The 18442-nt window shown below is 42.0% G+C and overlaps 1 protein-coding gene across 1 annotated transcript; it reads left to right on the top strand.

Moving 5' to 3' along the window:
• The first annotated feature begins 1005 nt into the window (after positions 1-1005).
• On the top strand, positions 1006-17553 carry LOC109901861 (sodium- and chloride-dependent transporter XTRP3-like). Its single transcript, XM_031787045.1, has 11 exons — positions 1006-1476; positions 6329-6469; positions 7238-7329; positions 7617-7844; positions 11078-11188; positions 11580-11821; positions 12385-12547; positions 13290-13494; positions 14244-14403; positions 15043-15208; positions 15455-17553. The coding sequence occupies exons 1-11, from the start codon at positions 1350-1352 to the stop codon at positions 15620-15622; spliced, it is 1803 nt and encodes a 600-aa protein (XP_031642905.1). The 5' UTR covers positions 1006-1349; the 3' UTR covers positions 15623-17553.
• Positions 17554-18442: the final 889 nt, after the last annotated feature.

Raw genomic sequence — 18442 nt, 5'->3', positions numbered from 1 at the left:
GTGATTTGGAGCGCAAAGAACTTGACACTCTCGTCCCGCATCACTGCAGCCCCGTCGATGTGGATGGGAGAGTGCTCGCCTCAATCCCAAAATGTTTTTCCTGTAGTCCACGATCAGCTCCTTGGTCTTACTGACGTTGAGGGAGAGGTTGTTGTCCCGGGGCCACACTGCCAGGTCACTGACCTCCTTCATGTAGGCCGTCTCATCATCGTCGGTGATCAAGCATACCACCATCGTGTCATCAGTAAACTTGCAAACTTGATATTGGTGATGGTGTTGGAGTAGAGCAACACCATTGCGATTGAGGAGTCAATCGCAATGTAACTCTCTAGGCTAATATCAGAGTGTACTATACTTGTCCCTCTTGTGAAAGGACTGTATATTATTAAGCCGTTAGCCATAAGCCATTAGGCCATAGCTCTTCAGAGGGGGTTTCAGGGAAATCTGTAGATTGACACAAGGTCAGTGAGGACATACCCCTGGAGGGCTTCCTCTCTCACTCTCTCTGATTGTCTCCTTTTCCTTTCTTTTGGTTCGATCTTTCATCCTTTTATTTGTACTGTATCATCACTGTGTGTGATGCTGTATATTCACTCATTTTTACGTGTACACTTTTTTCCTCTGCGTTGCTTTTTAATTTAAATGCATTAAAACTGTAATGGATATGTTCCTTTTTAGATTGAAGAATGTGCCTTACTGATTGACTGCTTATAGAAAACAGCCATTTGAATCATTTGACACCTTAACACTGTGGTTGTTCTGTTTTTGCACATCGGACTCCAGTACTATATTTGAAGTTGTATGAACAATAAAAAGGAAAATAAATACATTATTTCCAGCACTGAATCTTGCACTGTGAAGTCCATTGTACAAAAGCAAACACATGCTATCTGAAGCTTAACCTAAGGAATATATAAGGTATTGGCGATGGTCCACTGTCTCTATTACAGGCTTATAAACTCAGGTTTTCAAGAAGAGCTGTGAAAATCAAACATTCACCTGGGTTACATAAACTCCATTAAACTCTAGCCTATACCTACAGTACTTAACACGTTAGGCCCTCCCTCTCAAATTGGGGGACCTCAGTAGAATGGGCAAGCGTTCTATAAACTCTGTGCTATTTCTTCAACCATTGCAAATGTGTCTGACTCATACAGCCTCCTGTTGAAACACTTTCCCTGTTTCCCAGACGCTGTCATTGGATTTGTTCTACTCCAGACAGGAGTGCCATTCCTACTCCCGGTATTTAAGACAGGCTTACTGACTGTCAAGGTTGTTCACCGGCACCGCACTGCCACCGACTCGACCAGACCTGGAAATTGGCTTGATTGTGTGCTCAGGACGCAACGATGGGGAAGGACGCCGCAAGAGCAGAGTGGGACAATCCCATGCAATTTGTCCTGGCGTGTGTATCATACGCGGTTGGACTGGGAAATGTGTGGCGTTTTCCATACTTGTGTCAAATGCATGGCGGGGGTAAGCAATATTTATTTATTGTTTAGGTGCAGCGCATAGCCTAATTTATGGTTTAATCCATAATCTATTGTACATTTAGTCCAACAGTTATTTTTTTGATTAAATATAGAACTGCAATATTGGACACTGTGTAAAATGAATGAATACAATTAGTGTTTACTGATTAAAAGTGGTAATGTAGGCTATATGAATAGCCAGTCAGAGTCCAATTTATTCACCTTTATCCATGCGCAATGGCACACTGATGTTGTGTGGTTGTAGAATGGGTTAGTTATTGTTTTACCCTGGGTGAAACGTTGTCAGTTTATTATCCATTTACATGGAATCTGAACAATTACTATATTGGTTAGAGTCAGTCACATTGTTAAACATTTATAGTGAGTGAAGGTGTTTACTGTGCAGCCATTTGTTTTCTTCCTCTAAAAGTTAATGGTGCAGGAATGGATTAAAAAATGATCTCACTTAGTTGTTAGTTGTCACGCCCTGGTCGAAGTATTTTGTGTTTATCTTCATTTATCTGGTCAGGCTAGGGTGTGGCATGGGTTTTTGTATGTGGTGTGTATGTACTGGGATTGTAGTTTAGTGGGGTGTTCTAGTTAAGTCTATGGCTGTCTGAAGTTATTCTCAATCGGAGGCAGGTGTTTATCGTTGTCTCTGATTGGGAACCATATTTAGGCAGCCATATTCTTTGAGTGTTTTGTGGGCGATTGTCCTTAGTGTCCTTGTTCCTGTGTTAGTTTACACTAGTATAGGCTGTTTCGGTTTTCTTTACGTTCTTTGTTTGGTAGTGTTTATAATTGATTCGTGTTTTACGTTTATTTAACATGGATCGCAATCTACAAGCTGCATTTTGGTCCGACTCTCCTTCACCACAAGAGAGTCGTTACATTAGTTCAATTCGTATTTTTCATTTTCCTCCCCCATAAGTCACTGAGAACCATTAGTCCTCTCAAAAACAGAGGGTATGGACGTACCAAAGCGCATATATAAAGGAGCTTTCAAAAGCGCACGCATAAAATAGCTTTCCACTCCAAGTTTAGACTGATACAGATCACATTTTTAACCCTTAACAGGCCCCGTTGTTTATCACAGAATAACAATGGACCCGTTGTTTATCACAGAATAACAATGGATTAACATTTTCTTTTGCATTTCACTTTTAATGGTCTCAACTGATTGCAACGTTTTACAACAGGTGTTATCATGTGTTCTTCCATTCATAGATTCATAGAAAATGTTCACATACAGGAGACTCCTTGATGCCTCTGTTGCTTTAAGGCCAATATGTCCATTCTGTAAATACAGGTGTGGTATGCAAGTAGAGTTATTCTGTATTTCTTATTGTAGAGTTATTGCCTTAATGTAACTGTCCAGTGAAAACAAAACACTTAAAAGTTAATATTGTGTTAACCCAAATAATGTTATTGTTTAATCCTATACTCGTATTTATGTCCAAAGCATAAATTGGATAAAATACACTTCAAAAACCCAAACTTGTATCTCAAACAGACAGTTAAATAGTTTTTTGCTATTTCCTCATAGAGTATCAAATCAACAAGACTTATGGTGAAATGCTTATGGGCCCTTCACAACAATGCAGAGAGTAATAACAAAAGGAATAAATACACAAAGAGTAACGATAACTTGGCTATATACACGGGGTACGGGTACCGAGTCCATGTGCAGGGGTATGAAGTAATTGAGATAAATATGTCCATATAGGTAGGGGTAAAGTGACTAAGTAACGGGATAGAAAATAAAGAGTAGCAGCAGCGTATGTGATGAGTGAAAAGTTAGTAAAAAGAAGGTCAATGCAGATAGTCTGGGTAGCTATTTGGTTAACTATTTAGTAGTCATATGGCTTGGGGGTAGAAGCTGTTCAGGGTCCTGTTGTTCCAGACTTGGTGCATCGGTACCACTTGCCCTGCGTTAGAAGAGAGAACATTGGGTGGCTGGAGTCTTGGACAATTTTTAGGGCATTCTTCTGACACCACCTGGTGTAGATGGCAGGAAGCTCGTCACCAGTGATATACTGGGTTGTACAAACTACCCTCTGCAGGGCCTTGCGGTCAAGGGGGAAGAGGGGGGAAGAGGGGGGAAGAGGGGGAAGAGGCAATGTCGTGATGTGATGGGGTTGAGGCACGACTCCAACACCATCATTAAGTTTGCTGACGACACAACAGTGGTAGGCCTGATCACCGACAACGACGAGACAGTCTATAGGGAGGAGGTCAGAGACCTGGCCGGGTGGTGCCAGAATAACAACCTATCCCTCAATGTAACCAAGACTAAGGAGATGATTGTGGACCACAGGAAAAGGAGCACGTCCCCATTCTCATCGACAGGGCTGTAGTGGAGCAGGTTGAGAGCTCCAAATTCCTTGGTGTTCACATGAACAACAAACTAGATTGGTCCAAACACACCAAGACAGTCGTGAAGAGGGCGTGACAAAACCTATTTCCCCTCAGGAAACCGCAAGGCACTTCAGAGGGTAGTGCATATGGCCCAGACTACCCGGACTATTTGCATTGTGTGCCCCCCCCAACCCCTCTTTTACGCTGCTGCTACTCTCTGTTTATCTTATATGCTTAGTCACTTTAACTATACATTCATGTACATACTACCTAAATTGGCCCGACCAACCAGTGCTCCCGCACATTGGCTAACCGGGCTATCTGCATTGTGTCCCACCACCCGCCAACCCCTCTTTTTACGCTTCTGCTACTCTCTGTTCAGCATATATGCACAGTCACTTTAACGATACCTACATGTACATACTACCTCAATACGCCTGACTAACAGGTGTCTGTATATAGCCTTGCTACTCTTTTTTCAGATGTCTTTCAACTGTTGTTACATTTCTTTACTCACCTACACACACACACACATACCTTTTTTTGGCACCATTGGTTAGAGCCTGTAAGTAAGCATTTCACTGTAAGGTTTACACCTGTTGTATTCGGCGCATGTGACAAATAAACATTGATTTGATTTGATTTGTGTGTGGACCATGTTAATTCCTTAGTGATGTTGATACCGAGGAACTTGAAGCTTTTGACCCACTCCACTACCTACCCTTCGATGTGGATGGATGCTCAGCCCTGCGTTTCCTGTAGTTCACGATCAGCTCATTTGTCTTGCTGACATTGAGGGAGAGGTTGTTGTCTTGGCACCACACTGCCAGGTCACTGACCTTCTCTCTATAGGCAGTCTCACCGTTGTGTCGTCAGCAAACTTAATGGTGTTGGAGTCATGCGTGGCCACGCAGTCTGAGCTGCCTGAGCTTAGTTATGAGCTTGTAAGGTGTTGAATGCTGAGCTGTGGTCAGTGAACAGCATTCTCACAGAATACAAGGACTGAGACCACATTCATTATGTAAATTAAGTATAACTATTAAGAATGAGAACACATTTTCAAGGGTTCAATTCTCGGACCGACTCTTTTCTCTGTATATATCAACGATGTCGCTCTTGCTGCGGGTGATTCCCTGATCCACCTCTACGCAGACGACACCATTCTGTATACATCTGTCCCTTCTTTGGACACTGTGTTAGCTAACCTCCAAACGAGCTTCAATGCCATACAACACTCCTTCCGTGGCCTCCAACTGCTCTTAAACGCTAGTAAAACTAAATGCATGCTTTTCAACCGTTCGCTGCCCGCACCCGCCCGCAAGACTAGCATCACTACTCTGGACGGTTCTGACTTAGAAAATGTGGACAACTACAAATACCTAGGTGTCTGGCTAGACTGTAAACTCTCCTTCCAGACTCATATTAAACATCTCCAATCCAAAATGAAATCTAGAATCGGCTTCCTATTTCACAACAAAGCCTCCTTCACTCACCCCGCCAAAACATACCCTCGTAAAAACTGACCGATCATCAACATCGGCGATGTCATTTACAAGATAGCTTCCAACACTTTACTCAGCAAACTGGATGTAGTCTATCACAATGCCATCCGTTTTGTCACCAAAGCCCCTTATACCACCCACCACTGTGACCTTTATGCTCTAGTCGGCTGGCCCTCGCTACATATTCGTTGCCAGACCCACTGGCTACAGGTCATCTATAAGTCTATGCTCGGTAAAGCTCTGCCTTATCTCAGCTCACTGGTCATGATAACAACACCCACCCGTAGCACGCACTCCAGCAGGTATATCTCACTGGTCATCCCCAAAGCCAACACCTACTTTGGCCGCCTTTCCTTCCAGTTCTCTGCTACAAATGACGGGAACAATTGCAAAAATCGCTGAACCTGGAGACTTATATTTCCCTCTCTAACTTTAAACATCAGCTATCTGAGCTGATCGCTGCAGCTGTACATAGCCAACCCAATCTACCTACCTCATCCCCATATTGTTTTTATTTACTTTTCTGCTCTTTTGAACACAAGTATTTCTACTTGCACATCATCATCTGCTCATCTATCACTCCAGTGTTAATTTGCTAAATTGTAATTACTCTGCTACTATGGCCTATTTATTGCATTACCTCTTCACGCCATTTGCACACACTGTATATAGACTTTCTTTCTTTCAATTGTGTTATTGTACTGTATGCTTGTTTATGCAATGTGTAACTGTGTTGTTGTTTATGTCGCACTACTTTGCTTTATCTTGGCCAGGTCGCAGTTGTAAATGAGAACTTGTTCTCAACTAGCCTACCTGGTTAAATAAAGGTGAAATAAAAAATAAATAAAAAATCATAATAATTTAAAAATCTGGGTGTCATGTGAATCTGAAGCTCAGTTCATCACCTTATAGATGATGTGTGTGTTTTTGTCTCTGCTACTGCAGGTGTTTTGAATGGTAAAATATACTGTGTGTGTGTTCTTTTTCTGTCCTCAGGTGGGTTCCTGATCCCATACATGCTCATGCTGGTCCTGTTGGGGGTACCCCTGTTCTACATGGAGTTAGCCATTGGCCAGAAGATGCGTCTGGGCAGCATTGGAGCATGGAGAGCTATTAGCCCCTATCTGGGGGGAGTGGGTGAGTACTGAAATATATATACAGTGGGGAGAACAAGTATTTGATACACTGCCGATTTTGCAGGGTTTCCTACTTACAAAGCATGTAGAGGTCTGTAGTTTTTTTTTATCATGGGTACAATTCAACTGTGATTGACTGAATCTAAAACAAAAATCCAGAAAATCACATTGTATGATTTTTAAGTCATTAATTTGCATCAAGTTTCTAAATGTTTTATTACTATTTTCTACATTGTAGAGTAATAGTGAAGACATTAACATTTTGTTTAACACTTTTTTGGTTACTACGTGATTCCAAATGTGTTATTTCCTAGTATTGATGTCTTCACTATTATTCTACAAAGTAGAAAATAGTAAAAATAACCCTTGAATGAGTAGGTGTGTCCAAACTTTTGACTGGTACTGTATATATTATTTATTTATTTATTGTTATTATTATTATTAATATTTTTGGGGACAGAGGACACTGCACATAGAGTGCAACACATGTATGGGTGCACATTGCCATTAAATAAAGTACATAAACTTGCCTATAATTTATCACATTACACATATTTAAATATACGGTTTTGTTACATTTAGGCCAGTACTTTTGTGTCAAATATACAGTGTTGGGGAAACTACTCTAAAAATATAGTATATAGTTTAAGCTACCAATTACTTCACACTGGAAGAAAAATATAGTTTACTTCACTAAAGTTACTTTGAAAAAGTAGTTATTATCTGCTTCTAGTTTAAATGGATCTGTTCTTCTCTCTGCTGGTTCCAGGTATGGCCAGTGTTGTGACCTCCATGTACCTATGCCTCTATTACAACGTCATCAATGCATGGAGTTTCTGGTACCTCTTTCATTCATTCCAGGTTAGTTCCAGTCTCACAATGTCAAAATTCTAATTATTTGACCTACATTCAGATGTATGATGCGATCATAAAATGTAGACAATCTTCAATAACTTGTTACAATCTTATTGCCAGATATATCCAGAACCAACAGAATCAAAGTCACCACTCAGCTTTGAGTGCACACTATTGGTCCTGTGCAGACTGTTTTGTTTGGAGTCTTAGAAGATGCAGTTCATTGCTCTAGTGCTATCTGTAACATCCTGTGCCTGACCTGACCTGTGCTGTTTCCTCCCACTCTGCCCCAGTCGGTCCTGCCATGGGCAGAGTGCCCGGTTAACAGCAACCTGACCGGCCCTGTGGAGGAGTGTGAGCGGGCCACGCCCACCCAGTACTTCTTCTACAGAGAGACCCTGGACATCTCCGGGTCCATCGAGGAGAACGGAGGGATTCACATGGGACAGGCGCTCTGCCTCCTGCTGGCCTGGATTATTGTCTACCTGTTCATCGTCAAGGGGGTCAAGTCCACCGGGAAGGTGAGAGGTCAAGAGTTCAGCTCGGGAACGATGGACAGGGTCAGGACAGTTATAGCACCCTTATGTCATACTAGCTGCAGATCTAGTGGACATAGGTCACTATCGTCTCCTATGTCATACAGGTAACTGCCAAAAGAAAGGAAACACCAACATAAAGTGTCTTAATAGGTTATTGGGCCACCACGAGCCAGAACAGCTTCAATGCACCTTGGAATAGATTCTATAAGTGTCTGGAAATTTATCGGAGGCATGCAGCACCATTCTTCCACGAGAAATTCCATTTGGTGTTTTGTTGATTGTGTTGAAAACGCTGTTGCAGGCACCACTCCAGAATCTCCCATAAGTGTTCAATTGGGTTGAGATCTGGTGAATGAGATGGCCTTGGCATATGGTTTACATCGTTTCATGCTCATTCAGTGACGCCTCATGCCCTGTGGATGGGGGCATAGCCATGGTGGCAAAAATAATGACCTGCCCAGTATTTGTATACATGACCCTAAGCATGATGGGATGCTAATTGCTTAATTAACTCAGGAACCACACCTGTGTGAAAGCACCTGCTTTCATTATACTTTGTATCCCTCATTTAGTCAAGTGTTTCCTTTATTTTGGCAGTTACCTGTATTTTTACTGAGCAGAGGAAAACATTCAGCTGAGAGGTGACCTCAATAACAAAGGAAAGGGTCAAAAAAGTTATTCGTAATGGTGAGACAAGGTACAAACAGTTCAATATTCTATATGGTCAGATAGTTGTCCATCAAGGCCTGGCGAATAAAACAGTCAAAGTTTGTGGCTGCAGTTTGCCAACTCAGAATTATGGAGCAGGGAAAGGAGAAGCAGATCCAATGGATCTTTACTGAACTGAGGAAAACATCTGCTGAGAGAGTGAGGGGGCATCATAGGAAAGTTTTGAAAACCTTGGCCTACTTCATTACAAAACTATCTGGAGTAGGAGTCTCTGAGGAGACAAGCCAGGGTGAAAGTAAAGGATACCGTGTCAACACAGACAGAGAACTGTTTTCTGGTCTGCTGTTCACAGTGGACTCATGGCAGAACCGGTGTTATGGGCGGGCCCACGGGCCCTGGCCTGCCCTGCTGTACCTCCTTGCCAGTCCAAATAAAATATTGAAGTTTTAATAAATGATTTATCCGAGACACGCACGGACACAAAGACTCTGATAAAGCGTCTGAGCGTGTGAAACAGCAGTGAAACAACCATGTCTCCGTATGTGTAGACCATGTATCTGATGCTCTCTGGACAAAAGGAGTATGGCATGACTTACCTTTTCTGTCCAGACACCATCAGATACATCTGCTGCATTGTTTACATTTACATTTTTACATTTTAGTCATTTAGCAGACGCTCTTATCCAGAGGGCTCACTCACGTCCAAATCTATCCTGAATAAGCCCAATGTCTTTCTATGGGCATAATATGCAGATATAAGCTTGTCGCCTACATTCCCGCCTTTGGGACCACGACTCACATTGTTAGTGCAGAGATGAGAATCTGGTCATCATATACAAATCTCTGGTTTCAGCCACTTGTGAATTAGAAAGGAAACCGTGCACTGTTCGATGCTGGCTTCCCCTAAAGTTAATTGATGTTTTGCCAAAATTATATAATTACTCCTGTCTAAATAAAATAATTAAAAATACTTTACCAGAGAGCTTGACTTAGCCACAGAGGATCACTAGCGTCTTCATTTTTTAAACTAGCTGTGGATTGTTTCAAATCACAAGTGCTGTAGGCCCTATTTGGGAAGCCAGCAAATTTGTCAACGGGCGTGGCAATAGGCCTATCTGATTATTGAGTTGCGGATGCCAGTGAAAAGCATCTACAAATGTGTGAAGATAATGTGTCTTGAGTATCATTTAAAATGTTGAGACAAGAATAAGGGGACGGGTGAGTGGTGAAAATATGGGCATCTGCGTCTCTCTCCAGAATGCATGCACTCAGCTCTCAAAAATGTGCTTCAATGTCTTCCAACAATTCTTCACATTCATTGTTTATTGTGTGAATTATTTTCCCTTTGATTGCTTATTTTGATCAATTCCCCATTATATACAGTATGTAACCAGTAGGCCTAATAAAGTTACCGTTAATCCCCGTCATTTGGTTACATACATTTCTGTTAATTCATGTATTACAGTAATTTACCGTTCTCATTCTTGGAGTGGAACGTTGTTTGCAGAGTTCACAACCTGCTACACTTGTGAGAAACAGGTTTTGGTTTATTTAGGAGTTTTGTCAATTTTCTTCAATGTTTTTCATTTGGAGTGCTCCATGTGGGAAATGAGCATGTGTATGGTTTCTCTGTCATAACGTAGAGGGAGCGCACACGTCTGAGCACGCCAACCTGCTAAATTTAAACAATGGTGCACTTCACTAGCGATAGCTCAAGTCAAGACAGATAGAAAGGGAGGCAGAAAGGCTAATGCGTTTGAAAAAACAGAATTTTCACAAGGATATTTTCTACTGTTTTAATTTGTTTTAGGCCTATTTTACTTAGTTGACGATGGAAGTTATAGGCCTACTGCTGCATTGGCCTATAGGCTAACGCTGAGTTCCATGTTCTAATTTCTTTAGCTGCCAATGGATCACAGTGTATCTATGTGTCCATGTGGCAAAGGCTAGTGCTCTTGCATTAATTCAGATTTTAATTCAGATTTTTCTGATTAACCACGTGAGAGTAATTTTGAGAAAGGAAAACGTTATTATTTAAATGAAGCTGTTCCACAAATATAACTGTCATGCAGATAGGTAGAAACGGTAGGATAAATTGTAAGCTTCCCCAAACTTGAAACTCACGAGCTGCCTATGATCTTTATTACAACACGCAAGAGGTCCTGTGAAAACTGAATCGTTCTGAGTCGTTCTGATTCGTTCTGACAAGGGGCTTTTGATTTTGATCTAAAATGACCTAGAAGAGGTCACATTTTAATCATCACATGCTTCATAAACAACAGGTGTAGATTAACAGTGAAATGGTTTCATACGGCCCTTCCCAACAATACAGAGAGAAATAATCGAAAAGTAATAGCATCGTTATCAATTGATGGAAAGATATACACAAACAAGTTCACTTCCACCTACAACTTCACAGTAAATTCAGTGAGCAACATTATAAAACCATGGGAAAAGTGGGCCAAATTTGTGTTGGCAAACAAGCAACCAGTGCAGCATAGTTGAACTTTGACCCTGAATCCCGCTGATGTTTCTCCCCTCTCTAGGTGGTGTACTTCACAGCCACATTCCCCTACCTGGTCCTCATCATCTACCTCATCCGTGGGGTCACCCTTCACGGAGCCATCAACGGTGTGAAGTACATGTTCACGCCCAAGGTATGAATGATTAGATGAATGAAACAATGTTATTGATCAAATACAATCAAATCTTATTGGTCACATGCACATGCACAGCAGATGTTAATGTGAGTATAGCGAAATGCTTGTGATTGTAGTTCCGACAGTGCAGCAATATCTAACAAGTAATCTAACAATTCCCCAACAACTACCTAATACACACAAATCTAAGTAAAGGGATGGAATAAGAATAAGTACATATAAATATATGGATGTGCAAAGACAGAGCGGCATAGACGCGATGCAATAGATCTATGTTTTCCCAGCCAAGGTATGGTAGCTCATGTACATTGTTCTGTTATGTTATGTTTAATCCTGCTTTACACATGTGTGTGTGCCATTACTAATGTGTGTGTGTTTGCTGTCTCAGATGGAACAGCTGGCTAAACCCACCACGTGGATCAACGCGGCCACTCAGATCTTCTTCTCTCTGGGCCTGGGCTTTGGATCCCTCATTGCCTTTGCCAGCTACAACCAGTACAACAACAACTTTGAGAAGCAGGCCATCGTCGTGTCCATGGTCAACAGTAGCACCTCCATCTTCGCCAGTATCGTCACCTTCTCCATCTATGGCTTTAAGGCCACCTTCAACTACGAGAGCTGCCTGGAGAGGTGAGGCCCTGGGTGGGGTCGCGGTCTGGTTGGTTGTCTCAATGACTTTGGCATCGAACTTTCAACTCAGAGAAGTAGGTAACACCAGCCAGCAGCACTCATCCAGTACAAACGTGAACAATTCTAGGTCAAACATGTACAATTAATTTAACGTCTGTAGACTGTAGCACTTTCTGCAGACATACAGATGGAAGAGATGACAGGTGCTTGGACTGGGGAAAGCATTGGAATCTAGATCAGCAATGAGTGGAATTGTATAGGGTGCTAGATATACTGTATGATTCAGATCAGAAATGCCCTTTCCAGTGGCGTAGCATGCAGCCCCACTAGGCGGGGAGGTCCCAACCAAAAAATGTATAAATGTCATAAGCCATGGCAAAATGTTTAGAATGACAGGACATTAGCTATAAAACTGCTAAATCTTCTCTCAACCTCATGGCAAAATGCGTAGAATAGCAGGAAGTTACCTGGCCCACCCCACCCCCTCTAAAAAAAAGTTCTGAGAAATCGCACTACACCACTTGTCCTTTTTCATGACACTGACATTTCTCTTCTTCTCCCAGGGTGCGACTGCTGCTCCTGAACACCTTTGATCTAGCAGAGGACACCATCAGTCTGGAGAATGTCAACCACTGGATCGCTGAGCTGAACAGGACACACCCAGAACAGTTTGCCAGTCTGGGAGGTAGGCTGGAGACCTGTGACCTAGAGGCTGAACTAGACACGGTAGGTCATGATAACACACAACTCAAATGAACTAATAAACTCAAAAGGAAAACTTGTGCAAAATACTGATAAGACAACTTCATTTACTACTTCTCTTAGTGCTCGATTCAATCTGAATCGCAGAAGTTCTGCGATATGGCGAGATTGATATTTAAAGGCAGTGTTCCCGCGTTCACGGTGACTGCTGCATAAATCGTCTTAATCCGATCTAACCCGATCTAACCTTAAAACCTTAAAATGTTTGCACTATAGCACAGAACGTCTAACAAAATACCTCTGGTTTCCTGACAATATGTTATCATGTAGCAACAAAATTTATAAATTTTACTGTGAGTCAATAAAAACTTTACTCACCATTCTATAAATCGTTAATCTTTTAGTAATAGTTAAATGTCACCTATACAACTTGATTTGACTCTGTGGTGGTGGTAGTGAGATGTGGCAAGTTTCATTGGTTGTTGCAGTTACAATTAATGTTAATATTTCATTTTCAATTGTCTCCTGGATTTTCCATTTTGACTTTAATAAACTATCCCACTTAAGTTTCCAATGGAGGAAAGCAAAAAATGAAATACTGACTTTAGCCACTTTTGCACTATGCTCTCTCTCTCTCTCTCTCTCTCTCTCTCTCTCTCTCTCTCTCTCTCTCTCTCTCTCTCTCTCTCTCTCTCTCTCTCTCTCTCTCTCTCTCTCTCTCTCTCTCTCTCTCTCTCTCTCTCCCTCCCTCCCTCCCCCTTCCCAGGCTGTTGAGGGTACAGGCCTGGCCTTCATAGTGTACAGTGAGGCCATTAAGAACATGCCCGTGTCTCAGCTGTGGTCTGTGCTCTACTTCATCATGCTGCTGCTGCTGGGCATGGGCAGTATGCTGGGCAACGTCATCGCCGTCATCACCCCCCTCAGTGACTTGAAGTTCATCAGCCACTACATGAGCACCAAAACACTCAATGGTGAGATAGAAGGGGTGATGAGGGGAAGAGTGGAAGGGGGGTTAGGGTTGAGCTACGGTGTGGTCGTGAAGCTAGGGTTAGGGTTGTGGTTGGGGGTAAGAATTGAGCTAAGGTATGAACATGAGGGTTAGGGTTGACCCTTGACCTTTAGGTTGGTGTGTCTGTTCTGCCTGCTGCTTGAGTTAGGTGTGTGTGTGTGTGTGTGTGTGTGTGTGTGTGTGTGTGTGTGTGTGTGTGTGTGTGTGTGTGTGTGTGTGTGTGTGTGTGTGTGTGTGTGTGTGTGTGTGTGTGTGTGGCTGGGTGAGACAACTACATATCACAGTCGTAGTAAATAAATGTTTTCTTAATAAAGAAGTTTTCAGCAAAGTCAGTGCTAGTAGGAAAATACAAGTGAAAGTTTTTAATGTCTTATTTATTACCTTATTTAAGATATTATTTGATGAGATAGGTTTTCAGACATTTTCAGAAGACGGGCAGGGACTCTGCTGTCCTAACATCGGGGGAAGCTGGTACAACCATTGGGTTGCCAGGACAGAGATAAGCTTGGTAGACTAGGCTGAGTGGGCCAATCCTGTAGGTCTGGTGTGTGTGACTAACAAGTGTGTTGTCATATCCTGTACGTCTGGTGAGTGTGACTAACAAGTGTGTTGTCATATCCTGTAGGTCTTGTGTGTGTGACTAACAGGTGTGTTGTCATATCCTGTAGGTCTGGTGTGTGTGACTAACAGGTGTGTTGTCATATCTTGTAGGTCTGGTGTGTCTATTCTGCCTGCTGCTTGGCCTGGGCTTCACCACCCGCTCTGGGAACTACTGGTTCACCATGTTCAACGACTATGGAGCCACCTTCTCTCTGCTCTTCATCGTCCTCATTGAAGTTATCACCGTCTGCTACATATATGGCATCAAAAGGTGTGTGTGTGTGTGCACAATATTGACAATGAAGAATGACTCATTTCAGAAACTTTCTAAGCATCATCACCTTTGCTGTGTGAAAAAAAAAAAACTAGCACATTTCGTCGTATAGTACCTTATCTCCAAGAAACAATAGTTGAGCTGAATTTATTTGAAACAGTTTCTACTGGAGAATGTGTAGCCCTACTGCAGTTGTGTTAGCAGCCAGTAGAGTTAAGTCTTTAAAGTACCTCATAAAAGCTGTATTGTAACCAGTAATGCCAAACAACACTTAGCATAATCCTCCACAAATACCTCATATTCCTTTCACTCTTCTCTCAGGCTTTTGACTTGGTTGTCCTGTGGTTTTTTAAGTTGGGCTTGTACTGTTTATTAAAAGCAAAATGGCTTATGAAGCATATAAGCAATTTCCTTTGAATGTTGAATTAATTTTTAAACTAAAATACCAAGGTTGTCTTTTGCCCGTACAAAATATATGAAAGTATTTTAGGGAAGGGAAAGGGGATACCTAGTGAGATGCACAACTGAATGTGTCTTCTGCATTCAACCCAACCCCTCTGAATCAGAGCGGTGCGGGGGGCTGCCTTAATCGACAGAGTCCTCATGTCAATGCTCCTGCAACCTTTCCCTCTCCAGGTTTGAGAAGGATGTAGAAGACATGTTAGGTCATCGTCTTAATTGGTACTGGAAGATCATGTTGGCAGGAGTCAGTCCCATCCTCCTCATTGCACTATTCATCTTCTACATCGTCAACTACATCCAGGGAGGAACGCCCACATACCAGGCTTGGAACAAAGAACTGGTAAGGCCTCTCTTTTTATCTCCAATATCTTATCAATAACCCTGTCATTACACTAACAAGCACTCGGCCCAAAAAACTGGTAAGATAAGGTATTACTTTATTAATCCCCAAAGGGGGATTTGGTTGTACCAGTCATGCATGAATGAAAGAAAAGTACTGTAACAGAATATGATGCTTCGGGTTTTATTCATGCACCCAGATACAATGTTGATCTCTGCCTGTCCTGTTGTCTTCCCCCTCCTCCAGGGGAAGTCTGTGGTGACGGAGTATCCTCCCTACGCCCAAGCCTTCATCGGCCTCCTCCTAGCCTCCTCTGTCTGCTGTATCCCTTTGACGGCCCTCTACACCTACTGTAAGAAGAGGAACCTGGCCAGTGGGAAGAGAGAGCGCACTGTCAGCACTGTGTCAGCGTAAAGACCGACGTATTGGTTGACAGACAGAGTGACACAAGGCAGAGCTGCTACATTACGGCTCTGAGACTGACTGGACCCGCTAGTTAAAGGATCGACAGCCTACCTTACGTATCATGGCTGTCTTAACAGAACAGTACCTCACTCTCCTGGTGCAGTGGTTCATGCCACACCACAAACCAAAGGCCCTCTTTCTCCCCCCGGGGCAGGCTGGCTCTGCCACTGTGCTGCTGGTGGACAGACCGCCAGATTTGTACCTAGTATTAGGCCTAGTCGTCCTTTGACAACTAACATTTACTGGGTGATAATAACTTTTGTATTTTGTAGCTGTGGTTCTGAGCAGGGCTTAGAACTACGTCCAAAATATTTCAGAAGTGAAGAATGAACAAATACTCTTGTCAATGGTTTATTGCATTGTTTAAAGGCCCAGTGCAGTAAAAAACGTGATTTCCTGAGTTTTATACATATTTCTAGGCTACTGTGATATTGGGAAAATTATTATAATCTTTAGTAATAATAATTTAGTGTAAGAGCTGTTTGGTGGGATGGAGCATGGTAAATGAGTTAATAGACCAATAAGAAAGAGAGATCCAAACCTCTGCATATAACAGTTAGTTTTCTGTTTTCTCCTCCCCACTCAGATCACTCCAAGACAGTCCGAGCAAAATTCTTGCCTGAGAAATTGCTCTTTGCTAAGTAGCTATTTTTGTTTATTTTTGACCATTGTTTTCATTTAAAATCACAGTAAGGCACTTAATTGTAACCCATCAATTATTTGATATTGAGATAAAAATGGCTGTTTTGGACCTTTAATGTTTAGCTTTCAGTCGCAGATTTTTGAGACACAGTGTGTCAACCCTCTTTATTTAAAGCGCCACAAAATGTTTAAGATATTTTTTCCCTTAAATGTCATTATGGTGAAGTATGTTGTATCCCATTGGTTTACTGTAGATATTCTGTAGATTACTCAATGAGTTGTGAGATATGTTGAGTGCCTGGATGTACAAGGCAGACCTACGTCTGACTCGGTTATGACTGAATACAGTCTGACTGGTGTCAAATGACCAAGAACAACTTGTAGCAATAGCTGTATGTTTGCAAACATACTGATAATTTCACATATAACGAACAAATCTCTATGACCAGGACCAAGACCATATCTATACCTATGGGCTTTGTTGTCAATCCACCATCAGTGACTTCTAACCAGGATGGGTACTCAGTAGGGTGTAATGTAACAGAATGTTCAGATACATATATATTTTGTAGAACATACACTATTTTCTGTCTAATGGAATTGGAAATCATGTCATAGAAAACTCTATAGGAAGCATTTCTTTCTGCAACATTCCCAGAACGTTTCACCTCCTGAACGCGTGAAAGTATCTGTGCTCTTCTAAGTAGAAAGTACTGTAGTGTTGCACTGCTGTTATAGAATCCATATCAACTGGACTTGGGATACAGCCCAATGGCTATGCACCAATGTGCTGTGCATATTCACAAACAAAGACACAATGTAGGCCTTTTTACAGTCAAATGTATGGGTTTGCACAGAAACACTTGCCAAACATGTTGTAATACTGTGAGCATTTTTAATGTAAACAATTAGAAACAATAACAGGGGCGCAACTTTCACTGGGGACGGGGTGACATGCCCCCTCACATTCTGAAATTGCATTTTTGTCCCCTTCCGGTTTTGTCATTGGAATGTGATACAAAATGAGGCAACTGTGTGTTTTAGGACCATGCAGAGGCCTCCGAGCGGTCGGGTAGGCTGTTTGAAGTGTTTATTATGTTGAGTACATGTTGGTGTTAGTGTGAACCAAGTATTGGTGTGAACAATTATTATTTTAACTGTTCATATGTGTGATGTGTTCATATTTTATAAGTAGTATTTTCTATGGTGAAATTATTAAAGACATGAAGACATTTGAACCATTGGTATGACTGAACAAGTTACACATACAGAAGCCAGCCTGTTGCAAACCAGGCATGTCATTCAGTCCTACTTGCTAGTATCCAGCAAGGATGACACATTTCAATGGCATGAAATCTGGATTTTTTAAGTGCTTGGTTTGACAAGCTATGTACTTTATAATACCATTGGATGTATAGACCACAGAACTATACTGAACAAAAATATAAAGGCAACATGCAACAATTTCAAAGATTTTACCGAGTTACAGTTCATATAAGGAAATAAATAAATAAATAAGGCCCTAATCTATGTACTTCATATGACATATGACTGGGCAAGGACACAGCCATGGGTGAGCCTGGGAGGGTATGGGGTCACCACTTGGGAGCCAGGCCCACCCACTGGTGAGCCAGGCCAAGCCAATCAGAATGAGTTTTTCCCCACAAAAGGGCTTTATTACAGACAGAAATTCTCCTCAGCATAGCCTCAGACGATCCCGCAAGTGAAGAGGCGGATGTGGAGGTCCTGGACTAGAGTGGTTACACGTGGCCTGCGGTTGTGAGGCTCATTGGACCTACTGCCAAATTCTATAAAATGATGTTGGATGCGGTTTATGGTAGATAAATGGACATTACATTCTCTGGCAACAGCTGTGGTGGACATTCCTGCAGTGAGCATACCAATTGCATACTCCCTCAAATCTGTGACATTGTGTTGTGAGACAAAACTTCACATTTTAAAGTGGCTTTTTATTGTCCCCAGCAATAGGTCCAACTGTGTAAGGATCATGCTGTTTAATCAGTTTATTGATATGCCACAACTGTCAGGTGGATGGATTATCTTGGCAAAGGAGAAATTCTCACTAACAGTGATGTAAACACATTTGAGCACATTTGAGAGAAATAA

The sequence above is a fragment of the Oncorhynchus kisutch genome, linkage group LG13, assembly GCF_002021735.2.
Source record: "Oncorhynchus kisutch isolate 150728-3 linkage group LG13, Okis_V2, whole genome shotgun sequence".
Taxonomy (NCBI): domain Eukaryota; kingdom Metazoa; phylum Chordata; class Actinopteri; order Salmoniformes; family Salmonidae; genus Oncorhynchus; species Oncorhynchus kisutch.
The sequence above is the reverse complement of the archived record's forward strand: the minus strand, read 5'-3'. Positions and strand labels throughout refer to the sequence as shown.

Bases quoted from the DNA above. Each gene is read 5' to 3' on its own strand.
- LOC109901861 (XM_031787045.1), top strand. From the start codon at position 1,350: ATGGGGAAGGACGCCGCAAGAGCAGAGTGGGACAATCCCATGCAATTT. The intron at 12,548-13,289 runs GTAGGTCATGAT...CCCCCTTCCCAG, and splicing joins TAGAGGCTGAACTAGACACG to GCTGTTGAGGGTACAGGCCT. The intron at 13,495-14,243 runs GTGAGATAGAAG...CATATCTTGTAG, and splicing joins GAGCACCAAAACACTCAATG to GTCTGGTGTGTCTATTCTGC.